Here is a 13,522-nt window from a genome sequence, read left to right on the forward strand (position 1 = left end):
TCTGCTCCATTAGAAGTGAACAAGCCATTTCCTGGCAGCCTGGGCTGAACAAAGATGTCTGCCAGTATTTGAAATCTTGGGTATCTGCCTTATATTGGTAGAACATTGGCGTTACAATTTTTTTGCCACCATGCTCCAATATAGAGGGTCTGATCTGAACATGCTGTTTTGGCCACAACCTTTAGAGCTGTCTTTTATGGACAGAAAGACGTGCCTGCTGAATGCAAAAACCCTCATACACTCTAGTGCACCTGGGGATAATTATGGACAGCTGTACTGATCAGTACTACCGGAAACCTGTGTCCTTTGGGATTCATATGCAGCATCCAAATTAAATGTATATTGGAAATCTGCTTCCACTTCTAGTGGCTAATTGGCTTTCTTCCATCATGTCATTTACATTGTTTACGTAGAGCTAGCTTGTTAGAATATGTCATCCTAACTCCCTGTACACATAAGCAGATGAGGTCTTACATGTCGAGAGACAAGTCCTGGGTAAGTAAACATTCTAAGGGAGTCAGCACTGCTCAACAGTGCCGCTTCATAAAATATTTCAAGAATTATGACCCCGATCAAGTGCAGCTAATGTGGTTCCCTCTGTATGTTGTGGGCTTAACTCCCATCATCTCTGACATCTGAGCATGCCAGCTCTGGCTGATGGGAGTTGGAATCCAACAACATCTGGAGGGCATTGCATTGGATGTCTCTGGACTAGATTCTTGCCTTATGGTTACGTGGGAGCCGGTTGAAGTTAAATCCTTCGAAGACAGAGGTCCTCTGGCTGGGACGGGACGATATGAGATTGAGGGGGCAACTCCCATCTCTTGCGGGGGTGCAATTAGTGCCAGCACCGCCCGTTAAGAGTTTGGGTGTAATCTTCGATACCTCCCTCTCCATGGAGGCGCAGATTGCAGCTATAACAAAGGCGGCATTTTTTCATCTCCACCAAGCTAAGCAGTTGGCTCCTTACCTCTCTCGCCCTGACCTAGCCACTGTGATCCACGCGACGGTCACCTCCAGACTGGATTATTGTAACTCGCTCTACGTGGGGCTGCCCTTGAGACTGACCCAGAAACTCCAGCGGGTGCAGAATGCCGCAGCGAGACTCCTTACGGGGTCTTCGCTGCGAGATCACATTCATCCGGTGCTATACCAGCTGCACTGGCTTCCGGTGGAGTACAGGATCAGGTTTAAGGTGCTGGTTTTAACCTTCAAAGCCCTATACGGCCTAGGACCCTCGTACCTACGGGACCGCCTCTCCTGATATGCCCCACAAAGGAACTTACGGTCTTCAAGTAAAAACATCTTGAAGGTCCCAGGCCACAGAGAGGTTAGGCTGGCCTCAACTAGAGCCAGAGCTTTTTCGGCTGCGGCTCCAACCTGGTGGAACGCTCTGTCGCAAGAGACAAGGGCCCTGCAGGACTTGACATCTTTCCGCAGGGCCTGCAAGACAGAGCTGTTCCACCAGGCCTTTGGTCAGGGCGTAGCCTGACTGCCTCCTTTGGCAATCTTTACAAAACTTTAGTTTATGGTTGCCATCAATTTGTATTTTAATTAATTTTTATAATGTTTTTATAATGTTGCACTGTTTTAGTGTTGTTAGCCGCCCTGAGCCCGGCTTCGGCTGGGGAGGGCGGGATATAAATAAAATTTATTATTATTATTATTATTATTATTATTATTATTATTATTATTATGAGATCAGCTGACAGCAGAGACCTTTTCGATAACTTGTCAAATTGGTTAGGACACCAGACTTCAAGGAGTAGAGATCAGAAGCAAAGTTCGCTTCTTAACCAGAGCAAGTTAGGTCATCTGAGCAGACTCACTTTGGCTTGTTTAAAACAAACTGGCTTCAAACAATGAGTTATAATGCTGGCATGCTTTTAAACAAGCCATGACTTAGGTTCGGATGACATGATAAACAGTGGTTAATGGAAATCAGAAGTGAAAACTTCCAAAATCCTCTGGGCAGCCATACTGCAGGGGGATCCGGTGAGCCCCAGGCTCGCTCATCACACTAAACCATTATTTGTAAAAGCCTCAATTAAGCACCATGTTCAGATGTCATGCTCAACCATTATATAGTGTGATGTCTGTTTCAGACATTTTAATGCTTTCAAAACTCGTGTAAATTCATTATTTCATTTCCCAGTTTCTGCTAAGACAGTTAAACCTAAGTGCTGACGTAATACTTGACATAATACTCTAAAACAGAGAGTAGTGTTCATTTAATACAGGATATGGCAAACAGCATGAATGAACATTTTAATCATTTCAGTACTTGTTTATGGGACACTTTGGTCCCACTAGAGCAGTGGTGGCCAAACTTGGCCCTCCAGCTGTTTTTGGACTACAACTACCACCATCCCTAGCTAACAGGACCAGTGGTCAGGGATGATGGGAACTGTAGTCCCAAAACAGCTGGAGGGCCAAGTTTGGCCACCACTGCGCTAGAGTGTCTGTAATCATCTGGATGTTGGGTATATTTGTATCAGTGATTTGCCTTGTGTTGGTGCAGATCACTCAAGACACCACAAGGTCTTTGAAAACTATGCCCTGTACTGCTGCAAATAGCTTTATTAAACAGTTCCAAAAGACTGGGCTCGAGTTGCCTAAAGTGAAGGATTAGATATAGCAACTTCAGCCATGCAAACACAGATGTTGCCTGTATGTATTTGGTTTTAAAATGTTAATTATGCCCTTAAAGCAATAGTGAGTAAACAACAAATCTAAGACTTGGAAAATACAGCGGCCACTTCCCAGACTTACTGACTTTGTAGTCTGACCAAGGGGCTGTTTCACAGGACTTTATCGCTGCCACACCCAGTTTTCTTTTTCTTTTTTAATGTATTTTTATTAAAGATTTTCTTGGTTTACAAAAGTATATGCAATCTCTCTCTCTCTCTCTGTCTCTGTCTCTTTTTCCCCCAAGTAACATTTTTTTACAGATCAGTTTTATTTGTTGAGACATTAGGAAGAGGGGGGGGGGAAGATGGGTGGGGTCAGGTGGCGATATTTCTATTATACTTAATATATGTGGGGTTTTGTGTCAGCGTCGTTTGTGCAGGTTCTCTGCTATTCACTTGTGTTCCTTTGGTGGTGAGAGAGGTTGGAGTTGGCCTAGGGCCACACCCAGTTTTCTGACTGCTACAGGTGCGCGCAAACCCTTGCTTGTCACATCAACACTGTTTACAGGGTTTTTTTAAAGGTATGTGCCTAATATCTGAAGTGGTCTACAATAGCTGTGCATGGCAGTGCATATCCCCTTCTTAGCTTACAACACCATTACTGCGTCCCATTCAGGAAAAAGCTAGGCTGAAGTGCATACCATACACCTGAAACACATTTTTCCTCTAAAGAATCCTGAGAACTGTAGTTTTTCCATCACAGAGCTATAATTCCCATCACCCTTAAACCATAGTTTTCAGGATCCTTTGAGGCGTAGGGGAGAGAATATGCTGTGTATGCAGCCTTAGAGTGTCACATATGTGTATAAAATCAGGAGAAGGCGGCAAACAGAGCTAAGGCTTCTTAACCATTTCCTCTCAGGCTATTTCCCCACCCACTCAGTCGGTTCCTCTCCCCTCCCCACCCCGTGTCCTTTTCCTGCTAGGGCTAGGAGCAAATACCTGGCTAATCACCTTCTTTCTGTAGCAGCATCCTACAGTGGCTCTTCATGTTAAAATACACACAATGGAGGGAGGTTACATGCTGCTCCATGTAGCATGTAGTTGGCTTCCAGGGGGTTTGCTGCTCTAGAAGCTGTCTCACACGCATTAACATGCATGAACAATGCTGGTTTGAAATGAATTCATGTACAACTTTAAAAAGCTGTTCTAAAAGGTATTACTGAGCACCAGACAGTTATTTAAAACTTAAGAGCAGAAGTGTTTTGTGGTGGTCAGGTCATTCAGTATTTTGATTCTCAAATGTTTGTTTGGGTTTTTAAAAGCCATATTTGCATAGGCTAAACATTGCATCTCCATCTGTAGTAGTTTCTCAACAGCTGAAGATGCGTCTCTCCCCTTCCACCTCCTTTGCCTTGAATACAAATTTCTGTCGGTCTGCCCTGAATTCTGAGAGCCTGAGAAAGTTACTGTAATGATCAAATTCATCATGGGGGAGGGATATTGGGGTTTTTTGGGGGGGGGAGGAGAGTCATTGTTTCATGACTAGGTGGCTAGCCCTAAATGTAGAATATGTCTCAAGGCTTCACTTTACCTCCCATCGTAGAGCCTTTTGCTTCTTTCTTCTGACACTGCTCAAAGGAGGAGCACTGAAAAGTTCTAAATTTATTCAGTGTCAGTAAAGAACAAGGCCAGCTTGGCTTAGTCAGGCAGAGGTTTTCAACCTTTTTGAGTCCACAGCTCCCTTGACCAACTACCTTTGTTCTGTGGCTCCCCTCTGGGCAAATGCATTCCAAGCCTCAGGAGCCCAGTTATGTCACCCCTTGCCTGCAGAGCTGGCAGCCCCTCACCCCTTTTCGAACACCCTCACTTGTGTAGTATTCCCCCAGCCTCCTCTCCTCTCTCCCCTTCTTGGGAGTCCTCTGGGCAGCCGTTGCCACTGTCCCTTGTCTCTGAGCCACCCCCCACCCAAGTGAGTTGCCTTCCCCCCCCTTCGGGCCTGGGAAGAGGATGCCCCCAGGCTTAGTGGCCCGAAAGGGACAGAGATGTGAGAGGGCATCAGAGGAGGGAGGAAATGAACTACGGTCAGAGTCCAGTGTTGCCTATGGCACCCCCAGGGTGCCTCGGCACACTGGTTGAAAACCCCTGGCTTTGTGGATGTCTGCTAGTGGGTCAGTGAAAAGGCCTTTCTGTGATCCCTAAAAGCAAACTCATTAAGTGGATGAGAAATGCTAGTTTATACATCCTGCTTGGGAACAGGGACATGGGTGGTGCTGTGGTGTAAACCACTGTGCCTCTTGGGCTTGCTGATCAGAAGGTCGGCGGTTCGAATCCCCATGACAGGGTGAGCTCCTGTTGCTCGGTCCCTGCCAACCTAGCAGTTCAAAAGCACGCCAAAAAGTGCAAGTAGATAAATAGGTACCACTCCGTCGGGAAGGTAAACGCCGTTTCCGTGCGCTGCTGTGGTTTCAGTGTTCCGTTGCGCCAGAAGCGGCTTAGTCATGCTGGCCACATGACCTGAAGAAACTGTCTGAGGACAAACACCGCCTCCCTTGGCCGGTAAAGCGAGATAAGTGCCGCAACCCTAGAGTTGTCTGCGACTGGACTTAACTGTCAGGGGTCCTTTACCTTTTGGGAACAGGACTTGGAAATCTGAAAACAATTTTTGTGACATTAGTATGTGACTCTCATGCGCCTGCCTAGTCTAGTTCAATACACAATGCTAAACAGAAGACTTGGATACAGAACTTGTCTTTTGGCATTTCCAAAATGCATGTTCTATATAATAAGTAATCCGTAGAAACAAAACTAGTAAGTAAATATTTGAGCATCAGAACAGGGGATGGAAAGTCAACAACTTCCAAAGGCACAGAAAAAAGAGTGAGGTATTAATTTGCCACTGCTGCCCTGGAGGAGGGGCAGGAAATAAATTTAATAAATAAACATATTAAATAGTAGGAGGGTGACAGAGCCACACTGGTTTCCAGCTGGAAGGCATTCCAAAACTGCATCAGAAAAGTCCTTCTACTTCATGGTGGCCAGCCTGGGCAATGTGTAAGGTGGTGTTTTCTGTGGAGCCTAACTGGTAGTTTCAAACTGAGAGGTACCATTTCACAGCGGAGGAGATATTCCTGGAGATAATTGAACCCCTGACAGTCTTAAGTCTCTCAGCCAACACGAGTATGCTTGTTTATACCCATCAACAATGCAGCAGTAGCTCTCCATGTGATGGAGGCAAATTGGCTAAGCATCATCACACACTGAACAACTTCCTCTTTATATATTGTATATTAAAGTAAACTACTGGTATGTCTTAACCTGTTATGGTCTTATTCTGCACTATGTCCAAATACAAGATAACCTTAATTTTCTTTATAGGTTTGGTTAAGTTTCATCATGTTTACAATTTATAATATGCATGCCTTCGCTGACAGCTTTCTTGTCAGTTTTAAGTCTCATAAAAGGTCAAGCAAAGTGCTCACCTAAGATCCTCAATTACACATATATATATATATAGAGAGAGAGAGAGAGAGAGAGATGACATATTCCCCTGTTGAACAAACACAACACTACTTGTTACGTGTATGTTTCTGCAAGTGGCTACGCTTCAGAATACATCAGATTTGGAGAAATTGGATCCATAAACTTCTGTCATGCATTGGTTGAGTAAAAAGCATTGCTAGTTCAACAAAAGCCTTTCCAAGAAAAGGAAGTCTCCTTTGACCCAGTCATTGTGTCTGACAAATGCTGACTTTCATTCTCTTTCTTCCTGTTTCTCTTGTACTGATTTTAAAGCAACCGGAAACATTGCCTCTATCTAGCCACTTTATCTTTCTCTCACGTCCAGTTCTGAAACTCACTGTGTTGAGTCACAAAACTCATAATTCTGGAGGTTCTGGAGGAAAATGTGCTTTAATCCAAAGCATGGATATGTGTCGTGAGATTTTCTTTGTACGTGGTTTGCCTTTTTACTGTACAAGCATGATGCCAAAACAAGGACCACTAATGCCTATCTTTTAAAAAATGTGTTATTTTGCATTAGTAGAGGCAATTTCACCCTGTTTAATTTCTTGACTCGAAAGTAGTAGCTGTGCTGTAGTCTAGAGACTGAGGCAGTTGAACTTGCCTATGTGGGGGTGGGGGATATATATATATTTAGACTAAGCAAAGATATCCTGGACATAAGGCATCCCCTGACATGTCTGTACTACTTCACCAATTATATTAGCTATGTAACCAGAAGGATGCTCTGTACATGCAGCCAACAATCTCTTGTATGTCTCTTCGTGAAGAAGAAAAATTGCCGAGAGGCAAACGTGTCCCCATTTCTCCACAGCTGAATTTCTGACCCTGTTCTTGCGTAACAGTTTTGCTTGTTAGAAATTTGCACTGTATCTGAAGCTATATTCCCAAGGTAAGGAGAGCTACATGGCTGATGTCTGGCATTGTTGCTGCCCGTATCCTTAGCTCTTGTGTTTCACAGGTTGCCTAATGGGACATGCTGCTCCCCCCCCCCCCCCCCCGTTTTGAAGGTGGATTCACACATGCATTTTCCGGTCTAGTCCGCTGGGTGCTTCCTATTAAGCAGACAACCACAAACCCCCCTAGATCTGTTAAACATAGCCAGTTGAGTACAAGACACCAGCAGCTGTTGTTGCCTAATCATCTGATTTAGGTGTCGGTTCAGCTTGCATACTCCTTTTCCACAGTGCTGCAGTACCTAGCTTAAACGTGTGGTGATGACATCTCCATGGGGCTCAGGGTGACATGCAGAAATAGTCACCCCAAAGATTCCTGATTTCTACTTCTGGCTGATCCAGCACCATGTTTGATACTTTTACTGTTACATTTGAAGAGATGTGTTAATGCATGGCATGAGTAAAGGTGGCACTGTAATAGATTGTTCGGGTGCACTTTTCTGAGGATGGGAAACCTTGAATGGATAATCACTTTTGAAAAGTGGGAGAGGGACTGTACCTCAGGGGCAGAGCACATGTTTGGTATGTTAGAAGGTCACAGGTTCAGCTCTACCTGGAGAAGCCAGAGACTGAGAGAGACTCGTATCTGAGACCCTAGGGCACCTCTGCCAGTTGGCATGGAAAATGCAGTAAGCTTCAGGCATTGGCATACAGCATTTTTTGCTTACGGCTTTTTATTTTGTCTTTAATTGCTCACTAGGTGATAAAGCCCTTGATGGCTACAGTAAGAAAAAGTACGTCTGCAAGCTGCTTTTCATCTTCCTCCTGGGGCATGATATTGATTTTGGCCACATGGAGGCTGTGAATCTCCTGAGTTCGAACAAATACACAGAGAAGCAAATAGTAAGTCATGTCCCATTCATGCATAGCATTGAGATATATATATATATATATACTACCCACTTCCCATATAATATTGGGGCTCAAGGGTGGGGACATTTTTCACCCTGAGGGCCATGTTTCCTTCTGGGCAACCTTCTGAAGGCCACATGCTGGTGTTGAGCAGGGCCAGAGGCAACAGTGGGTAGACCTACTAATGTGACTTACACCTTTGTGCAGTGGGCTAGTCTCTGTACGTCTGTACTCTCCTCTCTGCCCTCCATCTAGGCAAGTAAGAGGCATTGTCAGAATTCAAGGATGCATTACAGTCAGCAGGCACACAAGGGACACAAATGGCAGCTGTCAGTGCTTGAAATGTATTTCACATTTGGCATCTAGGCAAATGTAGGGGTGCATCAGCAAAGTATCTGTAACAGGTGTAGCACAGCAGAACTTTCAAGCAGACGCTGATGCAAAATGTATAAAACCAGAGGTGGGGTATAAATAAATTATTATTATTATTATTATTATTATTATTATTATTATTATTATTATGGATTGGGATAATAGACAACATTAATCATTTCTTTTATTAAATTAGAAAATAGGAATCTCTTGGTATTCAAACGTAAGAGAAAATATTTCTAATACAGTATAGTACATGGTTAAAAATATATATGGCTGTTTCAGAGTTGCAGCCAGATTGTCCTATAAGCATCTTGTTTGAAAGAGAGATGCATGCTATGGGCCCATCTCCCTTTCCCCTCTTAAAAAAAAAATCAAGCAGAGGCTGATTAAGGTGAACTGTAAGCGATGAATAAACCAGCTAGGCTTCCTTATTTCTCTAGTTATGCACTAGAGATGTACACTACAGAGAAATCCCCCTGCAGACATAAATTTTCCTCTTTCCAGAAATGTCTGGATCTCATCTAGTATGACTTTTAAATGCTGTGTTTTGATATGCATACATCTAAGCAGGATCCCCACCTGTCGAATTAATCTACATTTGGCTTTTATGTGTACGTACTTGGAGTGAAAACTGGCCGCATTGTGACATGTTTGGCTTTTAGGTGGGGTCCTTAAACCATTATTCTTGAGAAGCCTGAATAATTCACAATCAGGAGTGGCCAGCACCAAGTGCAGGGTCTTGATCCTTCTCCCAAAGCAAATTCATCTGCCCCTGCATTCTAAAAACCCATTTTTTTTGGTGGTAGCAGCAAAAATAGGAGCGGGGAAGCATATCTGGTGCTGGGGTGGGTGGAGTGGTTTAAGCATCTCTCTCCACCCTAGAGCCCTGTTGAGGATGCAGATTCTCTTATCCCAGGTTTCCATGGTCAGCCGATCATTTTACCGAGAGGGGAGAGAGAGAGCATTCCCTCCTCATTCAGTATCAGGGGCTGTGACCCTGTACGTGTGCATGCCCTGTAGGTGTATATGCAAGAGCATGGTGGGCCACCCCAACCCCTGGCATGCAGTCCCCAGAGGGTTGGCCAAGGCTGAATGCAGCCTAGGCCAACCCTGACCTACCTCATAAATGGCACAGGAGCCATTTGTTATAAAGCAATGTTGCCTACTAAGCAATGCCCCGGCTGCCCACTACTAATTCTTCTCTTAATTCCAGGGCTATCTGTTCATCTCCGTGCTTGTGAATTCAAACAGCGAGCTGATCCGCCTGATCAATAACGCAATCAAGAACGACTTGGCCAGCCGCAACCCCACTTTCATGGGACTCGCTCTGCACTGCATCGCCAATGTGGGCAGCAGAGAGATGGCGGAAGCATTTGCTGGAGAAATTCCAAAAATACTTGTAGCTGGGTAGGTGCTCCATGGGAATTTCAGGGGCTTGACAGAAAGAAGGCAATTAAACTGATTCTCGGGATGCAGCCAAGTATCTAAACGTTTGCTGACTGAATGTGGAGTAACAGCCTCCTAAAGGAAATCCATAGGAGATCCTATTCCACTCTGGAACGAGAGAAGACTCATTTGTTCCTGAAAGCTCTTTTGGCTTGGCCCCCCTGCCTTTGTGTGGTATTGCTTTATTGCTAATAGGCTCACTGCTTTCGGTGTCACGTGGATTTAAAATGTGCATCTGTGTTAACCAACTTTTTATATTAATTTGTTTTATAAAATGGTATGATGGCTGAGAATTCTTCTGTGGATAAAAATTTAAACAACTGTATGGCTAAACAACTGCAGCCCTCACGGACGACCAGCCCTTTTGAAAAGTGAGAGTGCTTGCTTAAGTGCTGGCATCGCATCCATTTATATATATACCTTTCAAGTGTTGTGGGGTATTTTCTTAACCCAGATGCTTCCAAATGAATGTTTCTTTGGCGTGATGGAGCCAAAATGTAGTTATCTACAGAGATTAGATTCATACAATACAAAGCCTGCAATACGAAACCTAACCTTGGAAAATATAGATTCTTAATAATCTGTTGTACTGCAAAAATATGTTACATATGGCATCTCATTCATTAGACTCATGTGGTATAAACATATGCAGCCTCATAGGTTAAAGAACACATTCCCACAATCAGTGGCCTAGCCATGTTTCCTACATATACAAATGTTCCTGCTGACAGAAACAGTATGCCAGTTTCATGAACTGGAAAATTATGTTTACTTTGTTGCATCTGTGGCCTTTTTTTGGAGCCGACACGATGGCAGTACTCCCATGTATTTTTGGTGCTCATGTTACTGCTTGCAGTGTGTGCAACTTTGAATGTGGATGGGTATGAGCTTGTATATAGGGAAATGGTCCAGCCTTGCTGTCTTCTAGGAGCTGCCGCTGAAGAATTTTGGGTGTTTGAGAACCCCTTGACCAGCTTTGGTTTTCTGTTGCAGAGACACCATGGACAGTGTGAAGCAGAGTGCAGCCCTGTGCTTGCTAAGATTATACAGGACTTCTCCTGACCTGGTTCCTATGGGAGACTGGACCTCCAGAGTTGTGCACCTTCTCAACGACCAACATCTGGTAAGATCACTTGACTAGACTAGATCTTTTTCTCTTGAAAGTGTGAATATTTGATTGTATGGATTCAGAATTTAATTATGTAGAACCATGGAAGCAAATATTTGGCAAGTTTGCCATTGGTCAACTCCTAACGGTGAGATGTGCTACACTAATGCTTTGGGGTCAAGTTGCTTCCAGACTAGAGATGAGTGAGCTTTCAAAAGTTCTCTTCTCAATAACTCAGAATTTGCCAAATTCTTCTTTTTAAAAATCCAAACTTGAATAAGTTGTGTTGAGATAGTATGAGGGCCTATCTGGGGAGCTCTTTTTTCTTGGTCTCAAAGGAACCATCAGACTCATATTGGGGGAGGGCCCAGAAGCTAGTCCTTGTGGGTAACATGGGGACTGGCTTTCAGCCCCCTCTCCTCTTTTCACTCTGGAAGCATCCATTTCCTTCCCCATAGGAAGTAGTGGAACCATTACTTCTTATGGAGACATGAAAATATACCTGTGGTGTGAGATTAGAAGATGTGGATGCAGGGAGTTCAAGCCTCGCTGGTTACCTGGCTTTGTCCACACCGTGGTCAAGGCTCAATTAATGTGTCCTGTCAGCAGAGGCCCTGTATAAAGACTTCTGCTTATGCAATAGGACTTTCCCCTGCTCTGCTCCCCCATATTAAGGTTACCAGACGTCCCCGTTTCTTGGGGACAGTCCCCGGATTTACAAATCAGTCTCGTACAAAATCCATTGAAGTTGAAAAGTGTCCCCGGATTCATTGAAAAAAATCTGGTAACCTTACCCCATATGCCCCCTCCAGATTGGCTTGGGGGTGTGTGGAAGAGCCCCTGAAACAGTGCACAGAGGAATGGCGAGAGAAGGGGTCATTCTGGAACAATGGGAATCATTCTGGAACAATAATTTTAGTACAATGGTACCTCAGGTTACATACGCTTCAGGTTACATACGCTTCAGGTTACAGACTCCGCTAACCCAGAAATAGTGCTTCAGGTTAAGAACTTTGCTTCAGGATAAGAACAGAAATTGTGCTCCGGCGGCGCGGTGACAGCAGGAGGCCCCATTAGCTAAAGTGGTGCTTCAGGTTAAGAACAGTTTCAGGTTAAGAATGGACCTCCGGAACGAATTAAGTACTTAACCTGAGGTACCACTGTACTGTATGACGTAGGAAGTCCTCCCATTGTGTTTTTCCTGCGCACAAGTAAACTAAAGGAGGGAAGCAGCGCCATGAGCTTGCAATGGGATTAGGAAAAAAATGCTGCAGGACTTCCTTTCCTGAAAGCTTGGATTTTGAGCACTTGCAGAAAGAAGTTCAGGGATTGAAAGGATTATGCCTGGCCTTCTGAACTCAGCCAGGCTCAGATGAGCATACTTCATCCCTGTTATCGCCTGGGAAAAGGCAGGAAGTGGCACAGCAGTTTGCTGAAGAGGCTTCAGGCAGTGTCATATACTGGCCAGGCTTGCCGCCCATTCCTGTCCAGGTCTGCCACAAACTCATGTGCCAGATTCCATGTGGCAAAGGAATGAAAGGAATGATCCTTAAGGTATTCAGGATCCTGCCTAGTAAAACGAACAAGCTTTTGAAAAGACACTGCAGTGTGTTCAGTGATGTTTCTGGTAATATGCATGCAGGTTACAGTCCACGGATAAGTTGCATCTGTGCCATAACTGCTTTCCTTTTGTCTTTGAGGAGAAATTGTCATTTTATACAGAGCTCCTAATGTACAGAGTGCTTTGCAAACTCACTTGTCCAAGATCTTGTGAAGTAAACAACCAGCTAGTTTTACTCTTGGTACGAGGGTGACTTATCACTAGTCACACAATCTAGGGACTGATCGGGGATTTCAGCACAAATCAAAATACAGTTTTCTGTGTGCCAGACCAGCAGCTGACCAAGGAAGGGTCTTTCCTAATTGTTTGCATTGTATCTTTGCAAAAGGGAATGAGTTATTTTCTTTCTCTCTTGATGGTGGTTTGTTTGTTTGTTTTTTTAAAGTCTGCAGTGGATTTAGTTAATATTTGAATGCATTACCCCAATATAGGGCAAGGTCATGTACAGGCCAGTTACAGAAGGTGGCAGGGCATGCATAGCCTTTTGTAAGAGGACATTGGGATCCTGAGATTGTAGTTTGTCTTATTTTAGCCCATTATTGCAGGCTACGGAAGATACACATCTGCTTTTAAAAAACAATTTTCCTGGAAAAATAGAAAACGATATAATCCAGAGAACTGTTGCATGAATCAATATGTATATTTTTTAAAAATTAATTGGTCATTTCAGAGTATCTTTCTCCCTGCCCCCTCCTGCAATATCACCCAAGCCTAATAAATAGTATACAGTATGGGTTGTCAATATGGCGCTATTGGGTGCAGTGACCCCTTTGAGGTCTTTTCCCTGGTGCCTGTGAAGCTTCTGAGCACCTTCTCACTTCTGCCTTGGTGGTGAAGGCGGTCTCCTTTTTCTCCCTTGGTTAAGTACCTAGAGCTGAAGGAGGAAGCTGGAAGAATGACACACTTTCCCACTTCCATTTTCCAGTTCTATGAACTTTTCAAGGTTCTGATGAATTCTCCTCCGAGATCAAATTGTGTGTGTGCATGCACTTTCTTTCCTTTCCTGTTGGGG

The 13,522-nt window shown here is 44.1% G+C and overlaps 1 protein-coding gene across 5 annotated transcripts in view; it reads left to right on the plus strand.

The window, feature by feature from the left end:
- Positions 1-13,522, plus strand: part of AP2A2 (adaptor related protein complex 2 subunit alpha 2) — a 62,109-nt gene that overhangs the window by 20,997 nt on the left and 27,590 nt on the right. For all 5 annotated transcript variants that reach the window (XM_083587274.1, XM_083587272.1, XM_083587273.1 and 2 more), the window contains exons 3-5: positions 7,809-7,951; positions 9,549-9,742; positions 10,775-10,904. In XM_083587274.1, the coding sequence (XP_083443400.1) occupies positions 7,901-7,951; positions 9,549-9,742; positions 10,775-10,904 (375 nt within the window). In that variant the 5' untranslated portion in view covers positions 7,809-7,900. The remainder of the gene's footprint in view (positions 1-7,808; positions 7,952-9,548; positions 9,743-10,774; positions 10,905-13,522) is intronic.

The sequence above is a fragment of the Podarcis filfolensis genome (genome assembly GCF_964270895.1).
Source record: "Podarcis filfolensis genome assembly, chromosome: 1".
Taxonomy (NCBI): domain Eukaryota; kingdom Metazoa; phylum Chordata; class Lepidosauria; order Squamata; family Lacertidae; genus Podarcis; species Podarcis filfolensis.